At 42.0% G+C, this 13,559-nt stretch overlaps 4 protein-coding genes across 4 annotated transcripts; 3 read left to right on the plus strand and 1 right to left on the minus strand.

Moving 5' to 3' along the window:
* The first annotated feature begins 474 nt into the window (after positions 1 to 474).
* Positions 475 to 4,462, plus strand: LOC139786341 (TWiK family of potassium channels protein 18). Its single transcript, XM_071725510.1, has 5 exons — positions 475 to 1,534; positions 2,062 to 2,416; positions 2,647 to 3,044; positions 3,449 to 3,896; positions 4,328 to 4,462. The coding sequence occupies exons 1-5, from the start codon at positions 1,265 to 1,267 to the stop codon at positions 4,444 to 4,446; spliced, it is 1,590 nt and encodes a 529-aa protein (XP_071581611.1). The 5' UTR covers positions 475 to 1,264; the 3' UTR covers positions 4,447 to 4,462.
* Positions 4,447 to 6,342, plus strand: LOC139786346 (uncharacterized; the record flags this gene model as incomplete). Its single annotated transcript, XM_071725518.1, has 1 exon — positions 4,447 to 6,342. A coding segment is annotated over one exon (630 nt), but the record flags the coding sequence as incomplete, so codon positions are not given.
* Positions 6,343 to 7,071: 729 nt separating this feature from the next.
* On the plus strand, positions 7,072 to 10,805 carry LOC139786344 (nitric oxide-associated protein 1). The gene is made up of 5 exons (XM_071725516.1): positions 7,072 to 8,816; positions 8,934 to 9,230; positions 9,351 to 9,675; positions 9,796 to 10,013; positions 10,096 to 10,805. Exons 1-5 carry the CDS (start codon positions 7,508 to 7,510, stop codon positions 10,272 to 10,274), a joined length of 2,328 nt encoding a protein of 775 aa, XP_071581617.1. The 5' UTR covers positions 7,072 to 7,507; the 3' UTR covers positions 10,275 to 10,805.
* LOC139786345 (uncharacterized) lies at positions 9,745 to 12,904 on the minus strand. The gene is made up of 7 exons (XM_071725517.1): positions 12,304 to 12,904; positions 11,854 to 12,213; positions 11,645 to 11,764; positions 11,435 to 11,535; positions 10,976 to 11,338; positions 10,840 to 10,908; positions 9,745 to 10,754 (listed from the first exon to the last, which is right to left on the minus strand). The coding sequence occupies exons 1-7, from the start codon at positions 12,349 to 12,351 to the stop codon at positions 10,637 to 10,639; spliced, it is 1,179 nt and encodes a 392-aa protein (XP_071581618.1). The 5' UTR covers positions 12,352 to 12,904; the 3' UTR covers positions 9,745 to 10,636.
* Positions 12,905 to 13,559: the final 655 nt, after the last annotated feature.

Below are 13,559 nucleotides of genomic sequence, written 5' to 3' on the forward strand. Positions count from 1 at the left end.
ACGTCAGCACGCGACCACCAAACGAATGCTTACAGTTATAACGATATACGCAGTCTGGAAAGCCGAGTTTTACAAGAGGGGGGGCTAACTTCACGCGCATATGTCTTTTTTTCGCATTATTAGTTACAGTTTTGACTACCAATCATCGGGAATGGACTACTAAACACCACCAAACGACCACCAAACGAATGGTAAATGGTAATAGTTATTATTGGATTTTCAGTAGTGGGGGGGCCAACTTCACACAGCTTCTGACCTCTATATAAAAGATGAGTCTGAGGTAAAATTAGATATACATATAATTACTCTCTAAAAACTATAGAAACTCTTTCTAAAAACTATAGAGAACTCTAGAACTCTTGCTGGGGAATCCAGAACTCTAATAAATTTTTCCGAATTTTGAAAAAGGGGGGCCAACTTTACAGACATATATAATTAGATGCATCGACGATAGACAGTTATGCACGGTGCCAAATGGTTCTTTCTGACTAATTGGTTCGTTATGGGTTAATGACCTTCCTAGTAGCTAGTAGCTGGACCCCCCCATTTTTTACGCGATTTCCTGCTAAACGGTTCGAGCACCAAAATTCGGACTAGGGCACTTAATTAGCACCTAAATAGCACTAAATTTTTGACCTAGTGCGAACTTGATTTGCGCTGGTGGGGGGTCCAGCTTAATAGAGGTCAGAAACTCTGTCGGCTGTCGGATTAGAACGACAACGATTAGAGCGAGTATGGCAAAGGCAAAATGTGACAAACTGATATATTATTGTCACGATTCACGATTATAGCTATCATCTCGAGCTACCTCGAGCAATCTAAACATCTTCCTTGTGTCTTTAATTATTTATTTTCTCAAATTTTTTTAAAGCGATAGCGATATTTCCCACGGAAACAAAAGACAACCCAGCACAAAAGGACGAAAAATAAGAGCGCGGAGAGAATGTGCATCTATTTAGGAATTATTTACAGCTATAAATCTGCTCTAAATCTGCTCTAAATCCCGGTTAAACACATATGTGCTTAATCGAGATCGAGATCGAGATCGTGATCGTGATCATGATTACAGGTCAAGCAGCCTCGCACCGGGTGGATGGCGACGACGACGGTCGTAGGACGGCGACGGTAGAACGACGTTAGAACGTTACCGCTTGCGGCTGCAGCTGCGGCGTCATCGGTCGCTGCACCTGCAGCTGCGGCGGTGGCGGTGGCGGCAGCAGCGCGGGCGGCCGCGGCGGCGACGATATAATCAGAGGACGAAACGATGCAGAACACCGGCGACTATTATCAAAGGGCGCCGAGATGTTGTCCCGGTAGAAGTGGCAACAACAACAACAACAACAACAGCGCGAGCGGCATCGCGGGCGGATCGGTTCGAGGCGCGGAGCTGCTCTGCTGTTGTTGCAGTTGCAGCACCGCTACCTCGACCAAGACTCCGGGGCTGCTGGCGAGCCTTGGCGTGTGTGTGCTCGTCCTTGGCTACACCCTGCTCGGCGCGTTCGCCTTTATGGCCCTCGAGGGAGGCCTCAAATCGGTGAGCGGTCGGAGAATCGACGACAATTAAATCGCCTCATCCCAGTACGAACTTAGACGGCGTTCGTCGTCGATACTCGGAATTAGCTGATTCCGCATAGATGTACGGCAACGAATTATAAAATAAATAAAGACAAAATTTACGAAACGAAATTAATGTTAATCGAACGATCGGCATTTATCATATATCATCGCGTCAGCATTGACCCTGACTATCTGACTTGTTTTATTCTAGAGATTTGACTCTTAAACACTGAAGATGATAAAAATGAAACAAGACTAAGTTTTCCAATTAAACATACGTTTACACGTTTACGTAGAAATGTAACATTTTCGTATTTAACGATTAACGTTAATCGATATCGAAGCACTTGACTCTAAAAATTGTTTGGAAAAAAAAAGATTAACCGAAATGAAACGAACCGATCAACCGAACGGCAAATTGCCGTTGATGTGATTGATCGCTTCACGATTCCGATTCGCTAATCACGCAGGGAGAATGATGATATCTGTGCTTCTCTCTCATAGGATTCACTGACCGAGGTTGCACCCTCGAAACCCGATGGAGCTTCCTACGTGCCGCCCAACCTGGAGAACGACTCCGCCGCCACGGAATTGAGAGCACGCACGGTCGAGAAGCTGTGGAGCATCACCGAGGATCTCAACGTTCTTTACAAGGAGAATTGGACTCGTCTGGCGGCCCGAGAAGTCCTCGAGTTTCAGGAGAATCTGGCTCGCGGCCTCAGGCGCACCTCGTACGAGCAGATGCCACCGTTACCTCCGCGGTCCCGAGAACATCACAGCGCGGACAGACGGCTGCACAGTCGACGATGGACTTTCAGTAGTAGCTTGCTGTATTCTCTGACGTTGATCACGACAATAGGTTCGTCCAAATTCAGATGGTCGCGTTGGAAACGCGAAAAGGTCATCTCTCGACTTGCGCATATTGTTCGGCAAACGTGCCCGTTACGTGCTCGCCTCGGCACGACGCACTCGGCACAGTCGGCACAATTAGCCGAGACATTATTAGCTCATAGCCACGAAGGTCAAGCACTTGCTTTTCCCATGTGACATAGATCCCGCGAAATGTAGAAACGACTGTTTCGGTTTCAGGATACGGTAGCGTAGCGCCACGCACAGTCTGGGGCCGGCTGATTACTATAGTCTACGCCTTGGCGGGAATCCCGCTGATGTTGGTCTACCTAAGCACAGTGGGCGACGTGCTCGCCCGAAGCTTCCGTCGTCTGTATGGGCGTGTTTGCCGGCAGCCGCGTAACTGTGCGCGAAAGCAACAACCGCCGCCGCCACCACCGCCAGTCGGCGGCATATTGACCAAGGCATATCGTTACGACAATCACGTGGAGACCAAGGGAAGTGGCAACTACTACTCGGCAAGCAGGGAAAGCTCATGCGACGATCTGGGTATCCGCGGCACCGGCAGTGCGATCCTGCTCGACTGCGGCAGCGAAGGTCTTTTGCACGCCACCACCAGTTCGACAGCCGCGCTCCAGGTAATGCTGTAACGATTAATCGAAAGGATTATATTACCGTCTCTCTCTCTTATTGTCAGAAAAATCTTCTCTCAGAAATGTAAAAAAAAAATTAATATCTTTCTCGTCACCGCGACATTGTGATATTGTGATATTTATTCGAAAGTTCGCACTAGAAAATGCATGCTCCAAAATGATAATTCCGACGAGAAATGGCCATCACTCCATCACTCCCTGTAACTCGTAAAGAAATAATTATTAGAAAAATTATATATGCCATATACAACTATAATTAGAGTTGTTACATCTACTTTAACATGATCTACTTAACATCTACTTTAACAATCAACTCGATCACATACGACACTTATCTTACTTACGTCACGTATCTTTCATATCAAATCTTTCTCGTCACACGGGCTCAGGATGTGACAACGGGCAACGGCAAGCGGCATTTTCACCCGTGCTCGCTGTCCTTATCATCGACCTCGTCACCGGCGTACATGCTAGAGGCCAACCCTGTCAGGATACCGATCAGCCTGTGCCTGGCGATAATGCTGGTGTATATATGCGGCGGCGCGGTCATGTTCAACCGTCTGGAGGGTTGGAGCTTGTTGGAGGGCGGGTACTTTTGCTTCACCAGCCTTGGCACGATCGGCTTCGGAGACCTGATGCCGGTGGGACGTAACGCGCCCTCGACCACCCTGGAGGAGCTCAGCCTGTGCGCCTGCTCGCTCTACATCCTCGCCGGGATGGGCCTGATCGCCATGTGCTTCAACCTCGTCCAGGAGGAGGTGGTACGCGTGGTCAGGGTCTTCGGTAGAACCTGCGGCATGTCGTCGGGCGTGGTGGTCGGACCTATCGGTGGTACAGGTATCCCTGATGAAGGCATTCGGTGGGGAATCAACGATGAAAGTCTTCCACGAGAAATATAGAGAGAGAGAAAGAGAGAGAGAACATCGTGAACCGTTGATTATTTTGGCGACTGTCACGCACTTGTCGCGTTCAAAAACTGCAGCGACATATACAACAGTTCTGTAACAATAATTAGTTAACTCGATACCAAACCGATAGATAAATGCATCAGTCAGACGTAATCGCTACGTTGCGAAACAGTTTTATCTTCCGAATGCCTCGTTATTTTACGTAGTAAAAGTTGTCGTATTACCAATGCCAATCGCGACCGAAAAAAAAACACTGAGAATTTCCGAAAAGTACGATCGAAAAACAATAGCGCGGTTGTACGACCGTCGAAACGAGTGGCAGTCACGAGTCACGCGTGGTCCCTCTCTTTTTCTTTACAGCAAGCGCCACTTCCGGTCTCAAGGCCGACCTTGATGATGGAGGCGGCACCAGCGACTCGCGATTGTCTGAACAAGAGGAGGAGGCGATCGCCATGTCGATGGTGCCGGCCGGTTCCTGACAGCATCAGGCCAGGAGCTCCGGCGACGGCAAGCTCCTGGCCCACCCCTCGAACACTGCCATAAAGTTGTCGCCAGGCCATCATTCGCTGCCGCGCAAGAAGACGTTGCCGTTGGACGCCGCCGGCAAGACGGCGAGCAACTCGTCGTCCTTAGGCGTCAGCGTTCAGCAACAACAGTTCCAACGCGGCCAGCCGTTGAGAAGGAGCTGTTTGTCGCCGACGCAGCATCATCATCATCATCAGCAGCAGCAGCAGCAGCAGCAGCAGCAGCAACAGCAACAACAGCTGCCTCATCATCATCATCAACACCGACAGCAGGAGAATTCGTTGCATTTTGAATACTTTGTGCCGCGCAGCGTTAGCGAGTTTAATCTCGCGGCCGTCGTGACAGACATGGCGGTGCCGCCACCACCTCCTGCGTCGCTTCTTAGGCCTTCCTCTGCAATCACGCCATCGGTCGCCACCACCAGCCAGACGCGATTGCTGGACGGTGGCAGTGGAGGTGGTTGCAATACCGCTACTAGAAGTCGTGAGAAAATGGTTACGTTCGAGGACGAAGGGGTCAGTTGCGGCGTCACCTCGACACCCACCAGGAAGAATTTGCCCACCTTAGATAATATCTTTATGTGACGTGTGCCGCAGATTTCACAGATGCTGAAGCCCTTATTGCTGTGGATGGGCGAAAGTCTCGGAATTTCTACATCTCGAGTCTGAAGAGACAAACAACGACAAATACCTAGTCGAAAGAAATTTTGAAAGAATAAATGAATATGTGATTGGGTGTGATGTTAACAATTGAGAAATATCGGCAGGGAATTGTTAATCTGATGATTAGCGAGAAGTCCTTCAATGTTTTTGTCAAAAAGAGAAAAAGAGAAAGAATTGCCCGTATTCCGGACCGAATACATAAATTGAAGAACAGAGTGGTTGATATCAAAAATTAAAAATAGAGTCGTGGAACATAAATAGTAAAGAACAAGAACACATACTCACGATTTATATAAATTCCAATTGAAAAAACAGAAAGAATACGAAAAAAGCAAAGAGAAACGAGATGACAGAGAGAAAGATATCGACAACCTTTGAAAAAGACTGCATATCTGTATAACAATATAACGCGATGACCTCTTTGCGAAAAAAGTAGCAACGGAGTATTGCAAATACCAAACGTAGCGGAGGGTGTGAAGAATGTTAACACAATTGATAAAGAAAACTCTAAACGGAATCCGACATTAGGAAATATTTTGTTCTCCGATACAACTGTTATCAAAAAATATTTAATATGAGTTTTCGGCACTAAAAACTTTTTTCTCATCACCATGCACACGAGAAGAGATTGCCTAAATGATAGTAACATCCAAAACAATATTTTAAGGACGCTTGAAATATCATCTGACAGACATTCTAATTCTGTAAATATCTTTTAGACATTGTTGGGACATATTTGTGTTGTTTTTAGAATCATTTTTATGTCTAACAAATTTTTTAAGAAAGCTATAATATATATTCCACTTATTGTTAGTTTTATTATATATTTTAATTTGCGATGTTAATATAAAACGCATATGAACTGTATAAAAGCGAGGAATAAAAGACAAATACCGGGTAAACACTCGAAAAGACAGGAGAAAAACATTTGAGATTGAGATGTTATAATCGACAGATATAACGCTGAAGAATTTTTCACAATAATGAAAACTTCTTTTCGGCCGAATGTCGACTGTATATTTCTCATTATTGATCGAATCGTAATTATCGTTGTCAAATTACTTGCGCGCAGCGTAGATTATTTGTCGAGTACCTATTTGAATTTTATGTCCGATAAGTCCGATTGTATTCCGAATATTACACGAATAGTTTGTATATATATTCAAAAAATATATTGAATAATTCTAACTTGTACAATTACCCTATCGTATATTAATATGATATTTATTATTTATGTGTGTGTTATATTATTCTTTTTTAATTTTAAATAATTTGTATAACGCATTATAATTTTATTTCATAACCAATTAAATAATTTTAGATCAATATTTTATTCTTTCTTAGTAGATATACATATATATATATATATATATATATTTATTTATTTATTTATACCATATCTACTTACAAGATTTATGTTATCTTCTTATAAGAAAAAAAAATTGAAAATATAAAATCACAAAAAATCGATACATTAAAGTTGAACGAAGAATGATTCACGGTAAGTTGATTAGAATTACTTTAGTAATTAAGATGTATACAATGATTTTTTGTACAAGCAAAAACCGATATCATCCAGTTGTTAATTCGAAATATTGAAATCTAATTGGCAATTTTTTAATTACCCAATTAGTGGATATACTTATTGCGCATGATGCTTATCTGTTACGTCATATGCGCACTGTAATCGTTAATCGACTGTAGTATTTTGAGTATTTGATTAAACTATTTGGTTTATATTATATCCGTGCTATTCACAATCATATCAGGCGGAAGATTGTTGTATCAGTGTCAATAGTGTCATCACTGAATAGCACGGATATAAACCAAATACTTGGCGTTTTACCATCTCGAAAAGTGGATGTGGCTACGTAGTTTCTACGTCCACGGCAAAATGGATGTAATCGTGATGGCGCTGCGAATCAGCGAAACAGGCGGAAGTGGCGGAACTGCGAAAGAAAAATTGTGTTAAATTGATCGAATTGCTCTCACGAGCCACGGCCACGGGTATCTCTGTTGTATAATTCAACTTTAGTTCTTTAATTCCCTGCATGTCACTATTCTAATCCAAGTCGTAGACAATGATTTTACATTTTAAATTAAAATTCACAAATATATATCTGGCAACATACATCGAGAGAAGTAAGGTTATCTGTTCCTTACAAATTCTAACCTCTATCAAGTAACCGGCACATAACGAACCAACAGATAAAAGGAAAGTGTCAAAAAATTGGAGCCCCCAGTTGGAGGCACGGCGATGGGAACGTATGTACATACGTAAGAGAAAACCGGTGACACATAGCACTGACAGCACCCTGGAGGTCGTGTTGTATCTACGTGTTGATCATCTACAATGTTGTTCGTAAATAATATTAAACTGATTACTTTCGCAAAGCATTCTGCGTGGAAAATGTACGGAGGTAATACGTATCGTCATTTGAGAGCCTGTCGCGATAGGTACAAGCTGGTGAAGCTGGTTCAGACTTTCAATTATTCAACCAAGTGCGACAGGAAGAAGGATTTTGTTCAACCGTCCCTCGATCCCAGAGTCGAGGCACTGCGAGAAAAATTAATATACTGCGACTATTTGGATTATCGGAAAGTGAAAATTAATTACATGAAGCGCTTCTTGTCGAAAAAGAGGACCGAGTACGCTGTGAAAAAAACACAAATCGACAGGCTGACAAACGTACCCATCTACAGCGTACTCCTGGACACGAGAAATGACGAAAACGACGAAAGCCACGTAAGCCACTTGGAGCAGGAAGATATAAATACAGAAGAGGATATAGCGAAACCTGTACATATGCCGTATGCGAGTACAGATCCGTACAGTAATGTGCTGACGGACACATCGTTGAACGAGTCGAATAAAAGTAATCTTGAAAATACGATATCGTTGAACGACAAGTATAAAGCTCTATATGAAAGATATTTAGCGGAAAAGGATGGAGTTTTAGGAAAAGAAGAGCTCACTTTGCTCGATTATTTAGAAGAAACGGATAGAGATGTGTCATACAAGAGAGATCTTCCGTCGAGTGTTCCGTCCAATTGGATGGTAGACGTCGAGCAATACGATGATGCTTCGTATCAGGACAGTACCTGGCTCAACAATTACGGAACTCCGGATCCAAACTCCAGTCTCAGTTCCGTTCCATGTGGTGGATGTGGCGCCTTGCTGCACTGTAAGGATCAAGCTCTACCAGGTTACTTGCCCTCGGAATTGTTTTGGAAGAGGAGCAAGCAGGAATTGCGAGTTATGATCTGTCAAAGATGCCACTTTATGCAGTATTACAACACCACGTTGGAGGTGAAGGTATCTGCGGACGAATACCCGGAACTTTTAAAAGTTATAAGAAAGAAGATATGCGCCGTCATTCTGATGGTCGACCTTACTGATTTTCCATGTAGCATATGGCCCGAAATAAATAGCGTGCTTAATCCTTTGACCCCTGTCTTCGTCGTGGGGAATAAAATAGATTTGCTGCCCCAGGATTCGAAACATTTCTTTACTCACGTTAAAGATTGCCTCTCAAAGACCGTAATAGAAAGTACAGGAATCAAGAAGGAAAATATCAGACATGTAGCACTCACATCTGCAAAAACTGGCTACGGCATAGAAGAACTTATAAATAAATTGCATAACATCTGGAAATACAAAGGTAAGGGGATACAAAATTTATCGACTATCGTCTAGGTCACGTCTAGACGACTCTAGGACTAGGGAGACAATACATGCTCCATATTTATTATATTTAATTAATATAATTGTAATTTAGGAGATGTTTATGTAATCGGTTGCACAAACGTCGGAAAGTCCTCTCTGTTCAACGCTCTTCTACAGTCTGATTACTGCAAGGTACAGGCTGTGGATCTTATACAACGTGCAACCATTTCTCCTTGGCCGGGCACAACATTAAACTTGCTGAAATTTCCTATTTTAAATCCTCTCAAGTGGCGACTTTACTTGAGGACGTTGCGATTACAAAAGGAACAGCGGTACAAGTGTGCTGAAGAGAAATTCCGAATTAATCAGTTCAAAGCGACGCGTAACTTGGAATACGCCACATTGCAAAGTACGTATCGTATGTGCTAAATGCAAAATTCCTGTCATACGCAGCTGCGTATAATCGATTGAAAATTTTTGCATTATTGTTGGTGGATAAAAGTACATCTTACACATCTTCTAAATTTAGGTCACATTGGTAGGACATTTCAATCAAAATCCGGGACTGATGTAGGAAAAGACGATCCGTTCGTGGAAGGGAGATATAAGAAGCATACGCAACAATTCGGTTTTGATGAGACTAAGGAGGAGTACAAATACAGTCGCTGGTGTTACGATACTCCCGGTACCATTCAACCGGATCAGGTGTTAGATTTGCTGACGATGCAGGAACTTTTGTCGGTTTTACCGAAGAAGATAATTTCGCCTAGAACTTTCGTTCTACATGTAAATCAAACGATATTTTTGGGCGGAATAGGCCGATTGGATTATGTAGAGGGCGATAGTTTTATTAGGTACTAGGTTTTATTAGGTGCAAACTTATGATTGCCGATAGTAATATAAATATAATAAATAATAATAAATTAAAGGTATCCAAGTATATTAAAAAAGAAAACGATTGCATGTCATTGTAGGTGTACAATATTTTCGAGTAGCGAATTGCCGGTAACTTTAACTCGTACTGAGGATGCGGACAGTATATACAACGAGTTACTCAAAACGGAAGTGTTTGTCGTACCTGAAAACAGTCCGGACCGATTGAAACATTGGCCGGCTTTAGGATCTAAGGAAATGGAAGTTACTGGTCTCGGAAAGGACGAATCGATCGCCGACGTTATTTTATCCAGTGCGGGTAATTTGACATTACAATAAATTTACGTTTGCGCCGATCGTTGTCTTCCGATCTCGTAGCCATAGTTTTATAATTGTTACAGGATGGATCGCGATCGCTGCTGAAGAAGCCGAGCGTGTCTTATTGAGAGCTTGGAGTCCACAAGGTCGCGGCTTACATCTAAGAACTCCGGCGCTTTTGAGTAAATCTGTCGCTCTACGTGGCAATCGAATTTCAGATGCGCCGACATACAAAAGCGGACGCCAAGCGTACAGAAAATAAATATCTTTTTATACGCAGTTACTGTACGCATATATTGTACATAATACATCCAAACCCACTCTTGCATTACACATAGGCATACATTTGCATGACAACAATTGAACAACAAGTTCTAGTAATATTTGTAGATATAACTTACACATCTCAATTAATACTTTATATAGTTAATCACAATTAAAATCTTCCGGTTCTTTCACTAAATAAAATTGCTTTGTTCGATATATATATATATATATCACGGATCTATATATATATATATATATATATATATATATATATTAAACAATCTATCTCAGAATTTTATAACATAAAGATATAAAAATCGCGTTAGAAAGATCTGAATGGCAATAATATTTTTCACATCAAACATCGACCTCCTGCGCACGCATTTTCGCCTGCTTATACATTCTTTTATAAAATTTTTCTAGATTCTTATAAAATCCGCGGCCCGGAGAGTAATCTCGATCGCACTCCACAACACTGAAATAACATTTTCAAATATGAAATACATTTACACGCTGTATTGTTACAGATGAAGATAATTTCATTTTTCAACGCTACTTACTCGTCCTTCACTCCAGTAACATACCATTTTTCTTTAGTTTTCTGAAGATTTTCAATTTTAGTTTGCAATCTGTAAAAACATAGCGATCGTAATGTGAAAAACGTTCAAGAAATTGATCTGTTTTCAATCAACTCACAATGTCATTGCCGCTTCTTCTTTCGTGTCGAATACGTCGTTTCTACAAATACAACCACGGTCTCTAATGTCAGACATATTTCTGCAATATCTTTGCTTAGTGTCAACATATTTCTTGATTATATTAGAATCGTCGTAGCATTTGGGGAAATAACAATTATACTTGAAACAAACTGGACAATTGTCTGTAACGTGGGTATTGTCACGTATGGCGGTGGGTTCGGTTAACTTTGGGAAATCTGGTCGACAAGTGCATATGGAATTTCTCCTTATTGAATGATAACATTGATCAATTTGCGATCCTGTCTGATGACTCGTGGCATACGAAGGACATTGGTGAGAATCGCTCGGTCTCTGACGGTACCTATTTAGTATTTACAGTATTTACACGTAACATATACAATGTTTATATTTTATACATTAATAACATGTGACAATAATGACAATAAGATCTACTCACGGTCGACAGCTTTGAGATCTCGGTTTACTCTTAGCATGACACACTCTCCGTTGCCTTATAATACCTTTAATCGGCCTTTTCCTCTGTCCACATGCCGTTTGCTGAAATTTACATATAAAGGACCGATATTTTTAGAAATTCGCGATTCTCAAGCGAATGCATTAAAAGAAAAAAAATTTCAACGACACCAATCTGTATCTATGGAAATACCTTAGAGTTAATCATTTTTGGATTGATGACATAACATTTGCTCATACTTGTGTCATAGGAGCCCAAGATTTCCTCAACAATCGTTTTGGTGGAGACCTCAATTTTGGGCGCTATGATACCCTGAGGCAAAAACGACAGTTTTGCCCTAGTGAAAAGTGTTTTTATCCCAGATTAAAGAATTGGAGCAAGAAGAAGAACAAAAGACATACGGGAAAGCATTTAGTCGGCTCCATCAATAGGTCTATATCCACACCGGCTAGTAAACCTTTGAAGCATGGCGCGGGATACAACAAATCTGTCAAATTTGTCTCAAACGTTGCCAGAGTAATGCCTCGGCTAGCCGGCGTTGCCCACTGTATCAATTCCGCGTATAAAAATTCTTGCTCCAAGGCGCTTTGCAGCTCCGTCAGGGAAATTCGTCGAGTAAAGATTTTACTGAAGGTAAATTTTTCGTGGAACAAGAGCGGGAAAATCGGACTTATCCTGTCCGATTCCGCACAGGAATCGAGGATGTTGATTTGCAGAGCCACTTTGCCATTGGGGCACAGCCAAACGCCGGGGCACGTTACCTAAAACCGCCGTGTGCCGCGCGTGAGAATGAGAATTGCGAGTTGCGAGACAACTGGCTATGCAGCATGATAATATCGCATGATACGTACCGCATGTACATCTAGCTGTACTTTAACGCGAAAAGCTCTACCTGCCATCCCGCCCAACTGTCCAATTTAGTTTAGACAGTTTCATTAATCGTATGATATTGTCATTGACATTGACATCGACAGCATTGTGGACAGCCGGGATGGGCGGGATGACGTACGTCTGTACCATGAATCTCACTATCGCTTCGACAGCTTCATGATGGACGATAGCAAAACGCGAATTTTCGACTTGTACGTTCAAGTTGAATATCCGTGTCCAGATCTTACTTTCTGGACTTAATTCGATAAGAGAACGTACACGTACACTTAACTTTAAAGACCCATGCCATCTTGCGAGAGAGTTGTTGCCAGGGAACAGTGAGACACAACATTACCGCGCTCGCGGCTCGCGGCTCGAATCAATGTATCGAATTTTGTCGAGTTCTGGCTTTTGGCTTCTGGCCGACCTTAACGATTGATACTAAGTTTCGCTAAAAGATCTCATCCCTCTTTAACGTTTAGATATATATTTAGAAGAATATTTTGTTGAACCTTTAATTATAAACGACATTTTATTCCATAATTTGTTCAAGACTATAATGTCTATAACCAAATAATTGTCATGTTTTAAATGGCACGCCAGCAAATCTTTTTTCCGGCAGACCTCTCTGCAGTTTTCGACGTACGAGTTCATTCGCGATAAAGTCCGATTGTTTCCTGGAGAAGCGTAATCGTGGATCCTTGGTGACAGGTACTAGCGGTACGGTGAACCAGCCGTATCTATGTATATAAATTAAAACGGTTCGTTATTATAATTAATAGTAGTTATTCTCAGTTTTCATTTACTCGTTTGTCGACTCACTCCATGTTCACCGCCGGCGGCCTAAACGAATAAATGTCTTTGGGTATCATCTCCGTCTGTCGTTTAATCAAGTTGATGTCGTCCTCTCTAACGTCCGACGGGGAGAAAACATCGTGTTTCGCATAGAACTTGCCAGTTAACGATTTTGTACGGGTAGTAGGCACAAATGTTTCTCGTACATTTATCAATTTGTTCTCCTTTCCATACCTTTCTACATAGAAGCGCAGTTTTATAGGATTTATCAGCAAATTGGCCGCCATAAATTTATTCAAAATTATCTCAAAATTATTAAGCTCTCTGGATGTTTTTGCAAATAACGCGCGAATTAGAGACTAGACGATTAAATTATTATTTCGCAAACGGAGCAGAAAAGTTGACTGTTCTCGGAACCAATTTCAAGGTCTCTTATATATTC

The sequence above is a fragment of the Temnothorax nylanderi genome, unplaced genomic scaffold (assembly GCF_030848795.1).
Source record: "Temnothorax nylanderi isolate EJ_2023f unplaced genomic scaffold, tnyl_v1.0 TNYL_tig1012_pilon, whole genome shotgun sequence".
NCBI lineage: Eukaryota > Metazoa > Arthropoda > Insecta > Hymenoptera > Formicidae > Temnothorax > Temnothorax nylanderi.